Below are 19,186 nucleotides of genomic sequence, written 5' to 3' on the forward strand. Positions count from 1 at the left end.
GTTTTTCCTCCAGCGTCTCTGTTCTGATAAGAATAAACCCAGATGTTATGCTATTTGTAAGCCATAAATATTTGGACAGAGAAAACTTTTTCTAATTTTGGCTCTGTACATTACCACAATTAATTTTAAATGAAACAACTCAGATCCAGTTGAACTGCAGATTTTCAGCTTTAATTAAGTGGGTTGAACAAAAAGATTGCTTAAAAATGTGAGGAACTAAAGCCTTTTTTTACACAATCACTTCATTTCAGGGGCTCAACAGTAATTGGACAAATTAAAAAGCTGAAAATAAAATGTTCATTTCTTATACTTGGTTGAAAACACATTGCTGGCAATGACAGCCTGTAGTCTTGAACTCATGGACATCACCAGATGCTGGGTTTCCTCCTTTTTAATGCTCTGCCAGGCCTTTACTGCAGCGGCTTTCATTGCTGTTTGTTTGTGGGCCTTTCTGTCCAAAGTTTAGTCTTCAGTAAGGGAAATGCATGCTCAATTGGGTTCAGATCAGGTGACTGACTTGGCCATTCAAGAATATTCCATCGTATATTTTACCATGGAAATAATTCTGCGATCATCCACCACTTTTGTCTTCCGTGGACGTCCAGGTCTTTTGGCGTTGCTGAGTTCACCAGTGCTTTGTTTCTTTCTCATGATGTACTAAACTGTAGATTTTGCCACTCCTAATATTGTAGCAGTTTTTTGGATGGGTTTTTTCTGTTTTTGCAGCTTAATGCGTATGGCTTGTTTTACCTGCATGGAGAGCTCCTTTGACCGCATGTTGTCTGTCTACAGAACCAAAATTAGAAAAATGTCTCTGTCCAAATATTTAAGGGCCTAACTGTATCTTCCTGAATCACAAGCATACGATGATAATTATTTGAGCCATATAACAAGATAATTGGCATCAGGAAGAGCAGGTTTTTATATGTATTCTACCACCACCACCACCATTGATATAAATATTAAAGATGTTCAAAAATTAAAATACACAAACATAATGAGTTGTCTAATGGGTACCCAAGAAAAATACATTGCAACAAGCAAAAACATATTATGATGACATCTGGTTTAGAACAAATTAAGTAGATGATGTGTTTCACAGAATAAGGTATCCATTATAGTAAAGATAAAAAATATGTAGTAAAATATCACCATCAATGTTTGAATTTTTTAGACAGAACTATAATACAAAAAAAGGAAAGGGGAAAAAAACTAAAATACATTATGAGTGAAATATATCAACGATATGAACTTACAGGTCAGATGTCATGATACATAAAAGCATATAAACCTACATAGTTACCATACTATACTGGTGGTAAGGGTTGAGAAGGTCTCAATATCCTCTGAAACAAAAGTGGTGTGGGTTAATAAAACTTGTCAAGTAAAAGTTACTGTAGGTCTGTAAATTTTAAGTGTCAACTTTACAAGACTACAAATGTTGGTCTTGTATCAGAAAAGCAACATTTTTATACATAACAAAAAAATGAAAATAGGCAAAAGTAAAACCTCAAAATTGTCCTAAATGTGCAAACTTGCAGCTTCTCTAACCTGCTCTGTTTATTCTCTTTTTGCAGTGTGTAAACGCAGGTAAGGCAGAGTCCAGGAAGGGATTGGTAAAAGATATTACCAACAATAAGGAGGACGGTAAGTGCACAAATCTGCCTTTATTAATTCTTAAGGCCAAATCAAAGGATTTGCACTTCTCTGTAAAAATGTCACAACTGGTAAAGGAATTCTGCAAATACTAAACTGCTTTGATGGGTGGGATGTCAGTCTGGAGGGGTGAACATTAATAGGTAGACTTAATTTGATTGCAGACTGATTAAGTTAAGCCTTCATAATTGAAAGTAGATCAATAAAATAGGGCAGACAAGGGCCAATAAGGATGGGGGTAAAAAAGATTACATAATATTGGATGTTTATCAGCCAGGAAAGGAGGTGTCTTTTATCTGACCTGTTTCAGCTTGTAATGTACACTGGGAGAAGCTTAAGCTGCGTACACACTGCCAATTTTTGTCGTTGGAAAGGATCTTTCACGATCCTTTCCAACGACAAGGGAGTGCACGATGCATGAACGGTGCTGTACATACAGCACCGTTCATGCTCTATGGAGAGGGGAGGGGGAGAGCGACGGAGCGGCACCCTGCTGCGCGCTCTCCCCTTCACTTTCATTACGATCGGCTGTCGTCCATCGTCCGTGGATCTGGCAGGTCGGTCGTCCGGACGATGGACGACACCGACTGTACACACGGCAGATTTTCGCCCGATAATTGGCCGATGCCGATTATCGGGCGATAAAAATCTGACGTGTGTACGTAGCTTAACAGTGTGCAGTGAAACAAGGGGTAATTTCTGTATGGACGAGTAATCTGTATTACTGTGTAAGATGGCAGTTCAGCTTCAAGGCAGTTGGGTCCCTTCACCCAGTGTTCATTCTGTAATATCTAAATAAGTGTTCCTGCATATGTTTTTTCCAAATTTCTGCTCGTCCATAAATCTATTTGTTCCTCATTATCTTCTGTTGACTTACAAAGTATTGTAACATGCAAAGAAAGTTTTCAATAGAAAACGGAGGAAATTTGGCAGTACAGTGAGGTTTACTAGTTGATATGCTCATACATACATACATACATACATACATACATACATCAAAAAATGTGGTAAAGATTCAAAGCTATAGAGAGTTCACCTGTCACATTATTATCATAATAGTAAATGCCACATGAAGAACACAGAGAGACAAAAAGTCCATATGTTCTATTTAAAAATGTCTCAGGACCTGATGATGTGTTTTGCCTTTTGGCTTCTTAAGGGGATGTAGAGAACGATAATAATAAATGGTATCATTTCAGAGGTAACCCATAAGGTTCCCAGTTTTTTTGCAGGGTGGTCATGAGTTAAATCCAAAAGGTGTGTTGCATGTCTAAGACACAAGAAATTTCTAGGGGTTGGCATATGATTTTGTTCAATGCGTTAAAGGGAGGCTTCACATTTGGTATACTCTGACATTGCAAAATGCAGACATTATATGTACTTCTGACTACAAAATCAAACCTCTTGGCTTTGTGGAACAGCAGTGCAAAAAGGTGCCAGCAGAGGATGGAAATGTAAACAAATGTTCATTCCTTTAATTTGGATGGAGTGGGAAAGGGCTGGAATCTGTCAAGTGCTGCCCACTTCAGAAAGTTTTACCCTGATTTCTTATCCAATCGACAGTGCTGGTCAAACCAAAAGTTCTTACAATGGAAAGATATGCCACACTAAAAACATTTATTTTTATTAGTTGGGAAAGGTTATAATTATAATGTTATCTCTTGGCTTTTGCTCTGGGGAACAGAAACAGTTGAACTAGTTCCTGCTCCCCCAACCCCCTTGTACCCCCCAAAAAAAAAAAAAAAACATTTTTTTTTTATTAACTAGAGTGGCACTTTAATAATTAAACAGATTTGCTTGAACTAAGTTTAGTGCATAACATTTTGCAGATCAATGTTCTTTGGTATGTGTTTAACATTGATTGTTTTCTAGTGACTGATGCCATGGCCGGAGATGAGAATTTGCCGGAGCGGGTCAGTGAAACAAACAGCTCTTGTGACAAGAGTGACTCGAAGGAGCAAACACAGGACAGCACCAATAATCCACATCCAGACTCGAATTACAAAGCATGTTGGGTGGCTGAAAACGGGGTCTGTGAACAGGACACAGGAGACCTCCGGCAACAGCACCCTGTGAAAGTTATTAACCCTATACAGACGTCAGTTGTAGGAAGCAATGGGTACATACTAAACAAACCTGTTGGCCTTCAACAGCCTTCACGGACCTCTGGTTCCCCGCTTAGCGGGCACGCTGCAAAAACTTTGCCCGGAACAGCTAACAAAGTTAAGGCAGCCACCAGTGCACATGTACCTCCATCCCTTTCCCCAATACCACCACAAGAGGGTGATCAGATCAAGGATGACAGCCCAATGCTTACAGAGTCCTCAGACTTGAAAATACACAGAGCACGGAAAACTCTACCGAAGACTGGGAGTAGTTCGGTAAGAATGTTGGAGTAAATGTGTTAATATTCCCATAGAATGTTCAACTATAACTAAGCAATTAAAATATATGTGAAAGCATTTGCATTATGTTGCACTGCACAACCACAGGGTATCATCACTATTTTATGTTTTATATCTACTCATTGCATATTTGCTGTAGCCATTACAGCATTACAAACAATTTTCCCCTTTCATGACAATTTTTCCAATTGTCAGGTAAATAAATGTAAACACCATAAGTATAGCCAAGTGGAATATGGAGTCACAGGAAAATCTCACTTCTGTAGCAGAAACGCAAACTACTGCAGGGAAATCTCATCTTTGTGGTAGGGGCAGAGACAATACGGTGTGAAAGTCACATTATTATAAGAGGGGAAAAAAATTAAAACATTTATTGAAAATTCATTTTTAGGAGTGACAGAGACAAACTGCTATGAAAAATATCTCACCTCAGTGGGATCTTGCAAAGACCGTGGTGAGAAAGTGTTGAGTGTTCAGTAACTGGTGTCTCCTCAAAGCTGAAATAGTTATGTACTAATAAGCTCCCATACAAACGTTTACATTTACTAGCTTTGTTCATTGTGCTGCTGTGTACATTAGTTTCACACGTTTTTCAAAATTATTGCTTAGCCATTACTATTATAGTTTCAATATTCTTCCTTCTATGCATTTACATCTTTGATTTGTGCATAGTGGTCTCAACAATATTTTCTCATGGGTTGTCTGTCCTCTTTTCCTCTCAGGAGAAGAATATCATTTTTTAAATACCTGAAGGGCCACAATACCTCTAGTAAAGTTTAAAGTGGCTACCTGTTCCAAATCCAAAAATAAGCATGTCTAAGATGCAGTTTACATTGAAAAAGTGAACTACACTGAAACTAGAGTCTAATTTATATATATATATATATATATATATATATATATAATATTAAATATAAAATTTTTAGCCTGGAGCACAGAGTGCACTGTCTAGGAAAACAGCCCAGTACACAGAGTGAAGGGGTCAGGAGTATGTGCAGGAATAAAAGAAATGCAGTCCCAACATGAGTATACTGTTTACATTGTGCATTGGTTGCTGTAACATGTAAACAACTAGTCCAGGAATTCTGCTTTGTTTATAAGGTACTGCAACAAGCTGATTTAGTGTATCAAGGTGCTGGTCCACTAGGCTAGCAAAATTACTTAGGGCCTGGACAACTCTGATATAGAAAATCTGTTTACAGCTTCTTGCTGATCAGTTTATCTAACTGCAAGTATGTTGGAAAAATATTAGCCACAAGCCAATTGTTATAGTTGTATTCTAGGTTGCTGAAACATGGTGTCAAAACTGCCTCCCATTTATCTTGTTTATGTTTTTTTTTTAAATTTTTTGGCACCTATTTGATGAGCTTTTTTGTCTGTGGCCCCTCTTTATGTTTCAGAATGAATTTTGGTAGGCAACTCAGTAATGCATATCAGAAAGCAGAAAAACACATGTTCTTGTGATATTTGGTATTTCATGTGTCCCCAATAGTTGCTAACAATTGCAGTTGGAGCTGCCAAAGTAACATGAAAGATAACAAAACATGCACAAGATTAGGATGGTTTAAAATTTAGCAGTTAACCTATAAGCATAGGTGAAACTGACATGGTATATTTCCCGCCTTTTGAATAGTTTACATTTTAAGTGGAATTACATAAATATGGTGAACAAATAGACTTCATAAGTCTAATGACCTAATATAGATTTGATGCTTTCATTCCTCCACTAATTGCTTCCTTAATACAGATACATTCAGGCACATTTATAAAACAGTGAATGTTCTATTCTCTGTAGATTAACATATTTACCAGTTGTCAAAGGAATATTGACACCATTCAGGAATAATTATCACAATATTTGAATCATAATTTTTAATAACTGTATTTGCATAAAGTTGCCTTTTTTAAGGTTTTATTATTTTGGCCAAACTTCTATTTAATGCAACTTTGATCCCTTTTCTCTTATTTATCACCCCTTAGGACGTGAATAATGCTGTTGGCTGTGGTCTGTTGTGATCTGATATGTGGTGTTTGTTTCAAACCAATTTTAGTCCTTTATTGCCACCTAAAAATTGATACATTCAGTGCCTCTGTCCTTACTCCTTTTGCAAGCTGATTGCCAGGTGGACAGAACCTGTTCCCACTGATTTTGTTAAAGTGGCTAACAGGTTTCTAATTTTGGAGAAAAAATTCTGTCCCCCACGTTTTGATCAGTAGGCTCTGATATGTTTTAAATAGTAGTGAATCAATAATTGTCATTTAAAGGCAACAAAGCTTACCTCAGTGTATATGTATTCAGGAAGCAATTAGTGAAGGAATGAAAGCATCAAATCCAAATCAAGTCATTGGACTTATGAAGTCTTTTTTTGCCAAACTATGCAATCTATCCAATAAAATTTTGTGTTCTGCGCAATGCCACTTTAAACAGTGAATAAGGTGTAACAAGTGTATATTCACTTTCTCTATGCTTTGTTAATAATATTTACTTTGTTTTGCATTTAAGCCCACACATAATGACTCCCAGGAATTGACAGAACAAGAGGAAGCCAAGGAAGAAAGCACACCCGAAAACGGTTTGGAGGTTGCAGACCCTTCATCGCAGCCTCAACCTTACACACAGCAAGAGCTTCTACCTCAGGATCAAAGCACCATAGCGCTGGCTAAAGCTCAGTCTGGTAAGATTTACAGGGAAAGAATTGTACTTGTATTCACTTTAGAAACAAATATTCTAATACAGTATGTATTGATGATCACAGCTTGCTAGGCATAGTTTCTCGTTGATATAACACAAGTCTCACATAGTGGTGTATACTGTGCTTTTTTTTTTTTTAGCAAGAGGAGAGTTCATATGTTGTGTGTGTATCTGCCATCTTCATGTCTTTGCCTTTATCACGGTATCTGCCACCTTCATGTCTTTGCCTTCATCATGGTATCTGCCACCTTCATGCCTTTGCCCACCTCCTTAATAGCATATTGCTGACTGACAGAATTGTTGCCAGAGCAAGAGAGAGAAGACTGAAGCCGCACAATAAAAAGGGTCCTATCCTGTTCAGAGGTCACATTCTAAGTAATGACATACAATAGCTATAACAATCTCAACATTTGTAGTGGGCAGTTATGTAAACACCTTAAAATCACATTTAATTATAAAGACTTAATCAGATAAAATATTCTTTAAAACAGTTCATTTTAAAATTATGTACAGTTTTACCGGCCATTCTGTTTAGCCAATCTTGTGATTGACAAACCTTTGTCCCTACTAATTTCCTAGATCAGCTTTGCAGTTTCCTACCCATAACATAGCAGTTTACTAGGGAGATGAGCAGAAGGTAGTAAAAGGATCACTGGAAGAAAGGACTGTAAGCTGTAAACATTGACACCTTCCTGCTATGTGAATATTGTGTGAAAGTGTTAATGATAGGTCTGGCCAATCAAAATAATTATAGGTTTATGTCAATAGTCACTCTTCCAAATCCTCTTATTTTTTTGGCCTGACTAGGAAAAATAGGCTAATAGATTTGTATTGTTGGTGTACAATTTCTTTCCTATTTTAACACTGAAACAAAGTTTTTTTGTCCTGAATGTTACATTATTTTAAACAAATTAGTGACTTAAAGGAATTAATAATGTACATTGAGCCTTTGTTTGTTTATTGTGTACAGCTGCTGCAGTGTCTCGAAAAAAGAAGCGACGGATGGGAACATACAGCTTGGTACCCAAGAAAAAGACCAAAGTTCTGAAGCAGCGAACAGTTCTAGAGATGTTTAGAAACATTACCAATGCCTCCTCCAGCCCCAAGGTAAGGGCTACCCCACCTTCATTATTTCTAGGTTTCTGCTTCACATCGACAGGAAGGGACAGACAGTAATAACCTGGCAGAGCTTCTAACCATCCCCATTTTACTGAAAAAAGCTGCTTTGTGTCAAATGTCTGTTAAAAATTACTTTTTACATTGACTGAAAACAACATTTGCAAAAGTCCTTGCCGTTCAACTACATCTTCAATGTTGTAGTTTTTCCAGTGTTGTTGAGGTTCAGCTCTGACGTCTTGGATTTAGAGACAGCAGTCAGGTCCTGGTTTTCACAGCCACCCCTATTGACACACTGTTTACTAATGGACAGAACAAGGTCTAGCTATTTGATATTGTCTGGAAATTGCCATGGTGTTACATTTAGGCAAAAAAAACTTTGACAGACTTTGTCACTGGCAGCCCTGCATCCTTGCAGCCTCCTATGTTGTTTGTTTTGTGGAAGGCTGTTGGTGGAAAAGAGGATATCATTTTTGTATGTAAGATTATAGAAGGTGAAGGAAATGAAAGAAACAAAAATGTAGAGCTTCATTTTAAGTTTTATTTCCTGGTAGGAGATTCTCACCATTTGTTTGTCCTGCCTACAGTTTAGTTGATTCATAATAATTTGTACACTGTGTGACTTGTGTATCATTTTGTAGAGTGACAAAGAGTCAGAGATCCCACACATAAATGGTGAAAATTTGGAGATGGACTCTGATGAGGAAGACTCAGATGAGCCTGAAGAAGAGGATTACCACAGTGGCGAGGCAAGCATTTCTGAAAACCAGGATGATCTTCCAGCTCAATCAGAAGGCACACCAGAGTCAGACAGCCTAAAAAAGGTAAGCTCTTATTATTAGGCCACCACTGATGCAATTTAGATATTTTTAGGTTACACAAACATCCTTTTTAAGACACATGCACTGGTTTTCTGTGGATTTAGCCATAGGACATTTATTGTTTTTGAACACAATTTTAATAGATTGTAGTAATAATAGTGACCTCTGCAGGCAAACTAATGTAACCACACAATGTACTTTTTTTTTACTAATAAACTAAAATGCAGTATTTAAAGAGGAAGTAAACCCAAAAACTGACCAAAAAAAAAAAAACAAAAAAAGCGAGATCGGGTGATATAGATAGGAAAAAAAACCTGCCCATCTCACTGTGCATGCCTGAGATTGTCAATTTCCTTTACTTTTGACGAAAGGGCTCCTTCTGCGCATGACCGAGCAGTCGAGTGCCTCCTGGGATGCGTGATGTAGCTATCCCGGGAGGCTCTGGGCTACCATTCATTCTCGATTGGGTGTTGCTCTTAAAAAAAAAAAAAAAAAAAAAAAATGTCTACCCTTTTATGTAAAGTGAAAATTCTGAGTTTAGGTAAGCTTTAATGTTATGACCATTGTTGAGAATCCCTCTTCACGAAGCCTTTTCAACATAATAGGCCAAATTAAATTGCTCCTAAAACCTAAGAAAAAGATGTCTTTATATGATCAATCTCTTATATTGTTCTTCTGGAGTGTCTTTCCTACTTCTAGCCCTGATTGGGTATCTCTTTTTAAAATGGAACCCAGAGGAATGAAGTTTCCTCAGAAAGGAAGATTTATTTGTGCATCCTGCTTTCTTTCTTTAGAAATACTGTTTTTTGTTTTTTTTGTTATAGAAATACTGTGTACCATTTTTTTATCATAAAGCTAATATTGACATTATCAACTTTAATTTATGTGATGCAGATGGACAATTTGGAATCAGATGGCGATGAAGAGGCAGAATCTATGGAGTCACAAGAAGAGGAGGAAGAGGATGGCAGTGAATCTGATTTAGTGAGTTTTTATGAAGCAATTTAGCTTGGACAATTAAGTTCAAAAGCATGTTTTCCTTTTGTTGTATCTTTTAATGGCAATACCCAAACTTTCCCAGTTCTTTCTTGGAAATGTGATCATTGTGCCCTATTTCCCATAGTGCAGAAACAACAAAACATAACCTGTTTATTTGCAAGAAAATGACTGTGACATTCTTATTGAGGTTCATTATTTAGATGTGATCATTTGTGGTGCAATGGGTCTTTCTGTGCCCCACTTGGTCATTACTTATTATTTTTAAGAGGAATTAGGCTGGGAGTAATTGTATTATACGGTCACTCTGTATAATGTAGTTTAGTTTATAATTAATTTCATAGTCATCTGCTGATTGAACAAGTCACCTCTGCTTTATCTCTTATGACATCAAGAGATTTTCTTTCCACTTTTTATGTGCAGCCATGGGAATTTTAGTTATAAAAAACATTAAAGGGGAATTCTAACTTCTTTTTTTAAAATAAAATTTAATTTCAAACCAAATAAAAATAGCAGCAGAAAATATTGGTGCTATATCAATATATAATATTAACTTGGCAAATGAGATCTGACCTAAATAACAAGATCACTGAGGCGGCTCATATTGTTTACTGGTATTTAGTTAATGACTAGAGGGGGAGCGTTCACAGACCTATACCAGTAATTACATTTTTGAACAGTGAGGAAAATTGTCTAAGCCATATCAAAAAAAATCTTTTACATAAATATGAAGAATGGCTTGGAATGGGTTCTCACTGGTAATTATATATATATATATATATATATATATATATATATATATATATATATATATATATATATATATATATATATATATATATATATATATATATATATGTGTGTGTGTGTGTTCCTTTTAAAGAAGACTTGTACTGAGGAAAAAATGTAGATTGTTTTTGAATATTTGGGGAGTTGTTGTCCTAAAACAAGTTTGCAACCTAGTGCAAGCCAATTCTTCTGATCTGCATACTTGTTTCAAAAAGTAATGAAGGACCTGGATCAGCATTAAGGCTAAAAAAAGATGTCAGTAATGTCAACCTCCATATATCTCTAAGCACAGGTTTCCTTTAGGTTGTCAATGAAGGCTGAATTTTCCTCTCATTTGTTACAGAGCTCAGAGTCCAGTCTTCAGAAAAAAAGCCAGGCAAAGCACAAAGAGGGTGAAGGGAGCCCATGGATGAAAGACTCAAAGACAAGGAAAGGGAGCAGCAAAGTAAAGGCAAATCCAGGTAAAGTCATATATGGTGCTTATATAGTCAGTTTTGCACACAGTGAGGTTTTAATATTCGTCTTCCTACTAGCAAAAGATCCGTCCTAGCTCATTCCATTAAAAACCAACAGAAAGGGCCAGTCATGATCTTCTGAGATTCTGAAAAGGGTGCCATTGGTCCACGCCACTAATAAACAGATTCTTTTTTCAGTCTGTTGTTTCTTACCCCTACCCTATTAAATAGAAAGGGCTGCAAAGGCTGGTACAGTTGGTAGTGTTGGATAATTTTAACTACTCTGACATTGACTGAAGTAATTTCGCTATAGGTACAGCAAAAAGGTGGAAATGTATGAATTTAATACAGGATAATTTATGGTACAGTTTATAGAAGCCCCAACTAGAAAAGATACTCTGCTCTGCCTAGATTTTTCTAACAATGCAGAGCTTTACAACAAATATCTGGGTAGCAGTGACCATAATATGATTTCATTTAATGTACATTGTAAACAGGAATCAAAATCAGGAAAGATAAAAATAATCAATTTTAGGAGAGCAATTTTTCTATTATTAGGGGCAACTCTATGACATTTAATATAGATAAATGTAAAGTTATGCACTTGGGGCTTACTACATGCATGCTCATACTGTCTAGGGGGAATACTTTTGGGGGTGTCAGAAATAGAAAATGATCTGGGGGTTCTGGTAGATCATAGACTTAAAGAGTGCAGAGAAGGGCAACTAAACTAATAAAAGGAATAGAGGAGCTCAGCTATGAGGAGAGATTAGCTGAACTGAATTTATTGTCCCTTGAGAAGCGACGTATAAGGGGGGATATGATCACCCTGTATAAATAAATAAATGGTCCATGTAAAGAACTCTCTTCCCAGCTATTACCTTTAAGGTCCATTACTAAAGGCAAGAGGGCACTCTTTGTATCTAGAGGAAAAGAAGTTTAATCTCCCCATACGGAAGGGGGTTCTTCATAGTAAGTTCTGTGAAAATGTGGAATCAGCTCCCTCAGGAATTAGTTTTAGCAACTACTATAGATTGCTTTAGGAAAAAGCTGGATGTTTTTCTAGAAGCACAGAATATAACTGGGTATTTAAGTAAAGATAACAGTGACTGTTGATCCAGGCAACATCCGATTACCTCATGGAATGAGGAAGGATTTTTTTTCCCCCTGTTGAAGCAAATTGAACCGGGGGGTTTTGCTTTCCTCTGGATCAACTATGTTTATAGGGTTTTATACCTGGGATATGTTTATTTCACTAGTGTTTGAACTTGATTGACTTAGGTCTTCTTTCAACCTAACCTACTATGTAATTGTTTATCTACTGTGCATTTTGGGTAAGGATGAAATCCAGAGCACATGTAGTGAAACATCTTCCTTTACATGGACAAAGGTGAATAATTGCTGAAAAATCTCTGTGAGTAGTCTGCATGTAGGAAAACTGAACAACAGTCCTTCTGACAATTATTACATTTTTGTTTCACTCATGATAACTATGCATGTTTTAGCATTAAGAAACATTGAAAAACGTACATTGATATTGACTCCTTGCATGAAAAGGTGACGACCTTAGACATTTCAGTGTCAGCAGAGTGTGTGTTATAGTGATGAGTGAGTAAAGGTGGTACACACTGTAGAGCCTTCTCTGATTCCAGCTGTCTTAAGCATGTTATAAACTGCAGTGCTAGCAAATGTGGCATGCATGTTGGCTAACACAACAGGAAAAAATAAGCCATTAATAGGGTATACAATAAAGACGAGTAGTATGAGATTGTTGCCCTTTTAAGCTTATAGTCTAATAGGGTACTTGAGGTGTCATGCTAAATGCAGTAATCCAGAGCAAGCAATTAGAATTTATCTGAAATCAGTAAAAGACATTTTCATATTGGTGCTCTTAGCACTTCTTTTATATTAGTTAAGCTTTTTAGGGGCCCCTAGATAAACAGTTGGATAAAGTAGTAAAGGATGTCTGCCAAGAAGAAGTAAATATGCACAACGTAAAACCATTTTGACCACGGCACAGGGCTGATATGGTTTTAAATTACCTGCAGTTGTAAAGAATGTTCATCAGAAAACTTCTCCATGACCCTAACTAATATTCCTTGGCTGATTCTGCTAGTGATATATTGATTGACTGGAGTGGGTTTTCTCAGCTGATCTTTTTTTTTTATTATTATTTATTTTTTGACATGTTACTGCAGCAGCAATCTCCTTATTTTACACATATATAAACATGAAGGTCTTCATGGCAGTCTATTCTGTTGACCATGGGATGATGCACTTTACATGATTTCTCTGGAATAAATCCTGTCTAATAAGCCATAGTACAGTAGACTTGTGTAACTGTGAGATTAAACTAACACTGATTTTTGTGCCATGTAGTGGGTGATAGCGAAAGTCAAGAGGCCAGCGCTGAATATACGGAAGTGTCATTGGATTCCCTGGACCTAAGGGTTAAAGACATGTTGTCACCTCAAAAAGGTAACAAATCATCTAGAGATTTGAGCTCATTTCTGAATGTAAAGGTTAAAAGACCATTATATATTTGTAGAACTGACACAATCAACTTGAAAATTGTTGAAAGAGAGAGAAAAAAAATGATACTCTCAGGTTTGATAATTACTAGGTTTTTAGGAAACTATTGCGGATCATAACCTGCTTCTGTATCGCGCAGATATACAGTGCATTCCAAATAAAGATAAAGGTTATTCATTTCTTCCAACCTCATGATCATTCCCAGCATTAAGAAATATGTTATCCCTTTTATCCTTTGTGCATATGTAAACCAGTGTCAGCTACCTGGACAAAACTCATCAAACGTTGGCATGGGGGGTAATATATCTCAATTACAATTCCCTGTAATTGAACCTTTGACATCCGGTGGGAGCAATGAATTGTAGAGCAAAGGAATAGGGACATATGAAAATCTTATTCATCAATTGTATATCACCTTGGTTCCAAAGATGCATACTTTTTTTTTTAACAGTATGTAAGCTCTCACGACTGTCACTCTTCTAGAAAGGCAAAGACATGTGGTACTCATCATGGCAGTCATAAGAATAAAGTCAAGCTGTGATAGCAGCCTGAGTTTGTTTTGTCTCTTAGTAGCTGGCTTTGAGCATATCAAATGGATATGGTGGGACACATAGTTCAGCTCAGCGTTTGAGGCACATGGTGGAAAGATTTGAGCGACACAGCCTGGTCTGTGCAAGAAATGGGGCTCGAAGTCCCTGCACACCTTTATTATTAACCATTCTTTACTGACAGATGTGTTAGTTCAAACTATCAAAAGGTGCCCCCAAACCTTTCCACCTTTATTTTTCTCAAGATAATAATAAAAAAAAAAAATTTCCTAATGGTTAACAGTAGGTTTAAAGCATATATTCTCTCTGGAATTTTTTTTAAATCAACATTTTGTCCTACAGTTTTGGACTGGGTAATATGCTGCTTACCTTCACAATTGTTCTTATACCTTTATGATGGATTTACAATTTGGATTTTCCAGAAACATTTTTTAGGGTTCGATCACCCCACAAGTAATTTCACAGTTATCTGTAGTGTCTTGTTCTTCTTAGGCCTGAGGACGTGAGCAAAAATACCTTCACTATGTATACTTCTTGTCTGCATTCTCTCCAAATTATACCATAAAGTAAAAATCCAGTGACCACTTTTAAGATTTACATTGTAGAAATTCAACAAAATAACATGTTCGGGTCTGGCAACTTTATTTTGAATAAATTAAAAATCTAAGTCTGTTGCTAGTGTGTTTAAAGCTGCAGACAGCACTTTTGTAATCCTTTGTAATTGCCTGATGTCTAAAAAGTTAATTATTGTATTGTTTCCAAACTAAATTTCATTTGGTCCTCATAACCAGTTGAGTTAAATCGGAGGATATTTCTAGAAACATTTTGTGAACGATCCACTTGGGAAGCTGTAACATGCAGGAAATGCTCTACATTCATACAGTTAGGTCCATAAATATTTGGACGGAGACAATTTTTTTTCTAATTTTGGTTCTGTATATTATCACAATTAATTTGAAATGAAACAACTCTGATTTCAGCTTTAATTTAATGGGTTGAACAAGTCAGTCACCTGATCTGAACCCAATTGAGCATGCATTTTACTTGTTGAAGACTAAACTTTGGACAGAAAGGCCCACAAACAAACAGCAACTGAAATCAGCTGCAGTAAAGGCCTGGCAGAACATTAAAAAGGAGGAAACCCAGCATCTGGTGATGTCCACGAGTTGAAGAATACAAACTGTCCATACCAGAAATGTGTTTTTAACCAAGTATTAGAAATGAACATTTTGTTCTGGCTTTTTAATCTGTCCAGTTACTTTTGAGCCCCTGAAATTAAGTGATTGTGTAAAAAAAAAAAAAGGCTTTAGTTCCTTACATTTTTACAATCTTTCTGTTCAACCCACTGATCTAAAGCTGAAAGTCCGCAGTTCAACTGCATCTGAGTTGTTTCCTTTAAAATTAATTGTGGTAATGTACAGAACCAAAATTAGAAAAAAGTTGTCTTCGTCCAAATATGTATGGACCTAACTGTATTTGCTCACATGGTTACTCATGCAAATTGTGTTTCCTTTTGAAGGTCTTCCCAATGGGTCAGATAACATGGAGGTGGACGGGCTTCAGGGGATTCCTCTTTGTAGCTGCAGGATGGAGACCCCTAAAGAGGATGAAATGATGACAAAAGATGGAGATCGATGCATGGCTGTTGAGAGCTCTGACCAGGAGGTAAGAAGTCATTGGTTTTGCAGTGGAGTGTTTTTTTATACTATTTGAGACTTTGTCCCGTACCTAGGACAAGTCTTTTCAGAATGAAGTAAACTTTAAATGTTTTCGCTTTGAAGAGTTTCTTGTAATTACTCAATTTAAACCTCGCCTTTTTCCTTCATTTACTCATAAGCTGCTTATGAAAGTAACAATCTCGTTGTAAAACGTAAGTCTGTATGGTGGGAATTTACCCAGTCTACGGTCTCTTCCTTCACCCCATGTGAGGTAACTTTGTTGATGGATTTCTCAGGCAATTCCTCCTGAAAAAAAAGGGGAGACAGGTCTTTGCCTGTTAAATTTATGAGTGACTGACTAAATTTACGACAAATGTGCCAGTACTTGAAAGTGTTGCGTTTGTCATCCTATTTAGGCAGAATGAGAAAAGGAACTGCATGTAAGAAACAGACAGGCAATTCAATTTCCCTTTTAGTAAAGTTGTTCTGTGCTCCCATTGGTCACTTCCTCATATGCAGTCTTCTGCGTAAAATACTAACCTTCATCCCCATTTCAGCAAACTTTATAGTGCTGCATTACGCAGTGCCACAGAATCCTTCTATTAAAATCTCCCTTACAGCTCCTCCTAATAGCTGCTTTCCAACCCAGTGATGTTGTTGTGTCTCAATTGTTACTGTCCCATGAGAATGTACCTCTCTGGGTCTTATTCATAGAATTTTTACGATTCCCCCACCCCTGAAAGTTTTCAGTTTGCATGTAGCCCAGCACATTGCCATAGCAGGGGGCCAACTATGTTTAAGTGAGCAAGTAACCCAAACTGAAAAATTTCAATTTCTAAAGATTTGAAGGACCCCAGAATAGGACTAGAATCTGTCTTTAAGTGAAGATTAAAAAAAATATTTTCTTCAGAGTTGTTGTATGCAATTATAATAACTGCATACTGGATTACAAAATGTGACCAGTTCTTAGTGGCTGTAGAAGATCACACTGATTCTGGCTTCTTTACATAGGGTTCCACTAACCTTAAACAAGTTTGCACTTGGGAGCCATAGCTATATAAATTGTGATGTCCATCCTGTTTGCGCCTTTAGGAATGTTAGCATTAGGCACCCACCTATAATAGAATTGTACTCTCGGTTTTGCAGCTGAGCCAGTGTGTGCGAGAGGTGGTGAAGCATGAAGTGATGAGGCCATCAAACAAAGTGCAACACTTAGTGTTATGTGAGGACCACCGGGGAAAGATGGTCAAACATCAATGTTGCCCCGGCTGCGGATATTTCTGCACTGCTGTAAGTATTTGGCCCAGTCAGCTGACATTTTTATTGGAAGCCTAATCCACTGTAACTAAAAGCAAAAAAGAATTGCATTATTTTGTTAGTGCAAGACAGAAAACAGCACCACTAACCCCCATTTGCTACATTTTGACCATTAAAATGTATGTGGATTTTATCAAAAGAAGTGAAATTACCATTCATACCCAACAGCTTATACTCAGTTTTCCTTAGCTACCCAGTCAGTTACAAAGGGAAGTCCTTAGTATATTGTAGTATAGGAAGTGCATGGCTTACTCCCTTTCAGCCAGTGAAACATGCTGGTGCCTGACCCTGACACACAAAGCTTCAAAGCAAATCATTTGTTTTACCTTGTGTAGAGAAAAGATTTGCCTAACTTTAGAAAATCCTATGATTCTGAAAGCATCATAGGATTTTATTTGTCACTATTGCCTGACTTTTGAGAAAATGTAGCAAACACCATAGCTTAATAGCACATTCAAATCTGTAAACTATAAAATACACGTGTTTTTTTGTGGGTTTAATTTATAGGTGTGATTAAATACATTGACCTGCTTTACAAAGTCATTGCATGAGTAGATCTTTTTAGAATGTGTTTTTTTCTTCATAGGGCACATTCATAGAGTGCCAACCAGAGACCAGCATTTCTCACCGCTTTCACAAAGCTTGTGCCACTCAAGTTAACAATGCCAGCTACTGCCCGCACTGTGGTGAGGATGCATCAAAGGCCAAAGAGGTGACCATAGCAAAAGCAGACACCACGTCAACAGTGTCCACTGTGGCCTATGAGCCAGAAAAAGAGGCTCCAGCTGAAGGGCAAGCTGACACAACAACAGAGAGGTGACCAAGAAACTTTTATTATCTTTTTTTGTTTAATGTTTTATAGTGTAGTGCCCATGTTATGTAACAATGCAGGTGGTAGATTAGCTTTTTGGCCAACCTTTCAAACCCTCTTAGTACTGTCATCATTTGCTTTTTTTGTCTAACTAGCAATTGTGAGGTAAGTGGCACTAATCTTTTCAATGTGTGGTTTTAGTTTTTAATAAAGTTAGTTATAGAACCCCTGTTTTTTTTTTTTAACTGCCTACTTGTGAGATATACTATCTTGTCCTGTTCTTAACGACTGGAGGGTGTAGATGTCAAAGGAAGACAAGCTAGAACAATATAAACTCGACAAATAGTTTAATATTATAAGGGTACACTGTCTTGTCACAGCAATCTGAATCTGACCTAACTTCCTCTGTACAAGACTACAGTTTTGGCTAGTAATATAGGTAAAATCTCCTTATCCAAGATGCCCAAAAACCTTCATAATTAAAGTTGAAAAGTAGAATGGGTATTGGAAAGTGTACCTAAGCTGTGCCCCAAACAAAACAAATGGTAAAGCACAGCAGGCATTCTTATTGTGCCCAACACTGGTATGTGACTGGTTCTTTATAGAACCATCATTGTTTGGATCCACTATATTTTTCTTATTTTTTCACTTTTTATACTAGGGCTAGGTAATGGGGATTAACACAATCCCCTTGTGACCTTGAAACTACTACAAACAGTTGTCAAGGAGCTTTCCTTTCTCTATTTTTGGTGTAATCTACCAGTGTGCTTATGTCCCTCCTTTGTCTAGGTTACAGGAACAAAGAGGGGAAGGGGAGGTTTTTGTTATTTATTCTCTCCTAATGTTTAATTCATATAATATAGTTGCAGCCACCTCTAGTAAACTATAAATGAAAAGAAAGGAAAGGTTAGAGAAAAGAGGTTTAACAGAGATGTGTGTTACTAAAACACACACACGGGTGTTTTAGCAAAAACTTTGAATTTGTACGTGTCCTGTGTATGAATAAGTAAAGCTACAAATATACAGACAAGTTCATTAAGCATCTCCGTGAGCCGCAAACCTCTTTTCTCTAACCTTTTCTCTTCTTTTAGGTTACAGTCACACCAAGAACAGGATGTTGGGATTATTTTTCCAAATGGGAGCATAAAGTGTGTGTGGTAGTTATATATATTATAAGGTTAATCTGCCCATAAGCATATTTCCCTAATAAATTTACAGGCTGTGTTCCTTGCAGACAGTGATTGACCCTGATTTTTTACTCCTTCTATAGTTTTAACAGTGTGATACACTTATCTATTTATCTAGCCCAGGGGTCAGCAACCTTTACTATCAAAAGAGCCATTTTGCCTCCTCTTCCACTAAAGAAAAATAGTCTGGAGCCGCAAAACAT

At 37.0% G+C, this 19,186-nt stretch overlaps 1 protein-coding gene across 8 annotated transcripts in view; it reads left to right on the plus strand.

Annotated features, from left to right (window-relative positions):
* EHMT1 (euchromatic histone lysine methyltransferase 1) overlaps nt 1–19,186 on the plus strand; it is a 74,713-nt gene that overhangs the window by 29,351 nt on the left and 26,176 nt on the right. For 5 of the 8 annotated variants that reach the window (XM_072430634.1, XM_072430638.1, XM_072430639.1 and 2 more), the window contains exons 2-13: nt 1,578–1,647; nt 3,529–4,037; nt 6,565–6,736; nt 7,724–7,860; nt 8,511–8,693; nt 9,585–9,674; nt 10,819–10,936; nt 13,310–13,408; nt 15,530–15,675; nt 16,815–16,958; nt 17,572–17,801; nt 18,888–18,944. In XM_072430634.1, the coding sequence (XP_072286735.1) occupies nt 1,578–1,647; nt 3,529–4,037; nt 6,565–6,736; nt 7,724–7,860; nt 8,511–8,693; nt 9,585–9,674; nt 10,819–10,936; nt 13,310–13,408; nt 15,530–15,675; nt 16,815–16,958; nt 17,572–17,801; nt 18,888–18,944 (1,955 nt within the window). The remainder of the gene's footprint in view (nt 1–1,577; nt 1,648–3,528; nt 4,038–6,564; nt 6,737–7,723; nt 7,861–8,510; nt 8,694–9,584; nt 9,675–10,818; nt 10,937–13,309; nt 13,409–15,529; nt 15,676–16,814; nt 16,959–17,571; nt 17,802–18,887; nt 18,945–19,186) is intronic. The other 3 variants (XM_072430635.1, XM_072430641.1, XM_072430643.1) reach the window with 3 other exon arrangements.

This window comes from Pyxicephalus adspersus, chromosome Z, assembly GCF_032062135.1.
Source record: "Pyxicephalus adspersus chromosome Z, UCB_Pads_2.0, whole genome shotgun sequence".
NCBI classification, from domain to species: domain Eukaryota; kingdom Metazoa; phylum Chordata; class Amphibia; order Anura; family Pyxicephalidae; genus Pyxicephalus; species Pyxicephalus adspersus.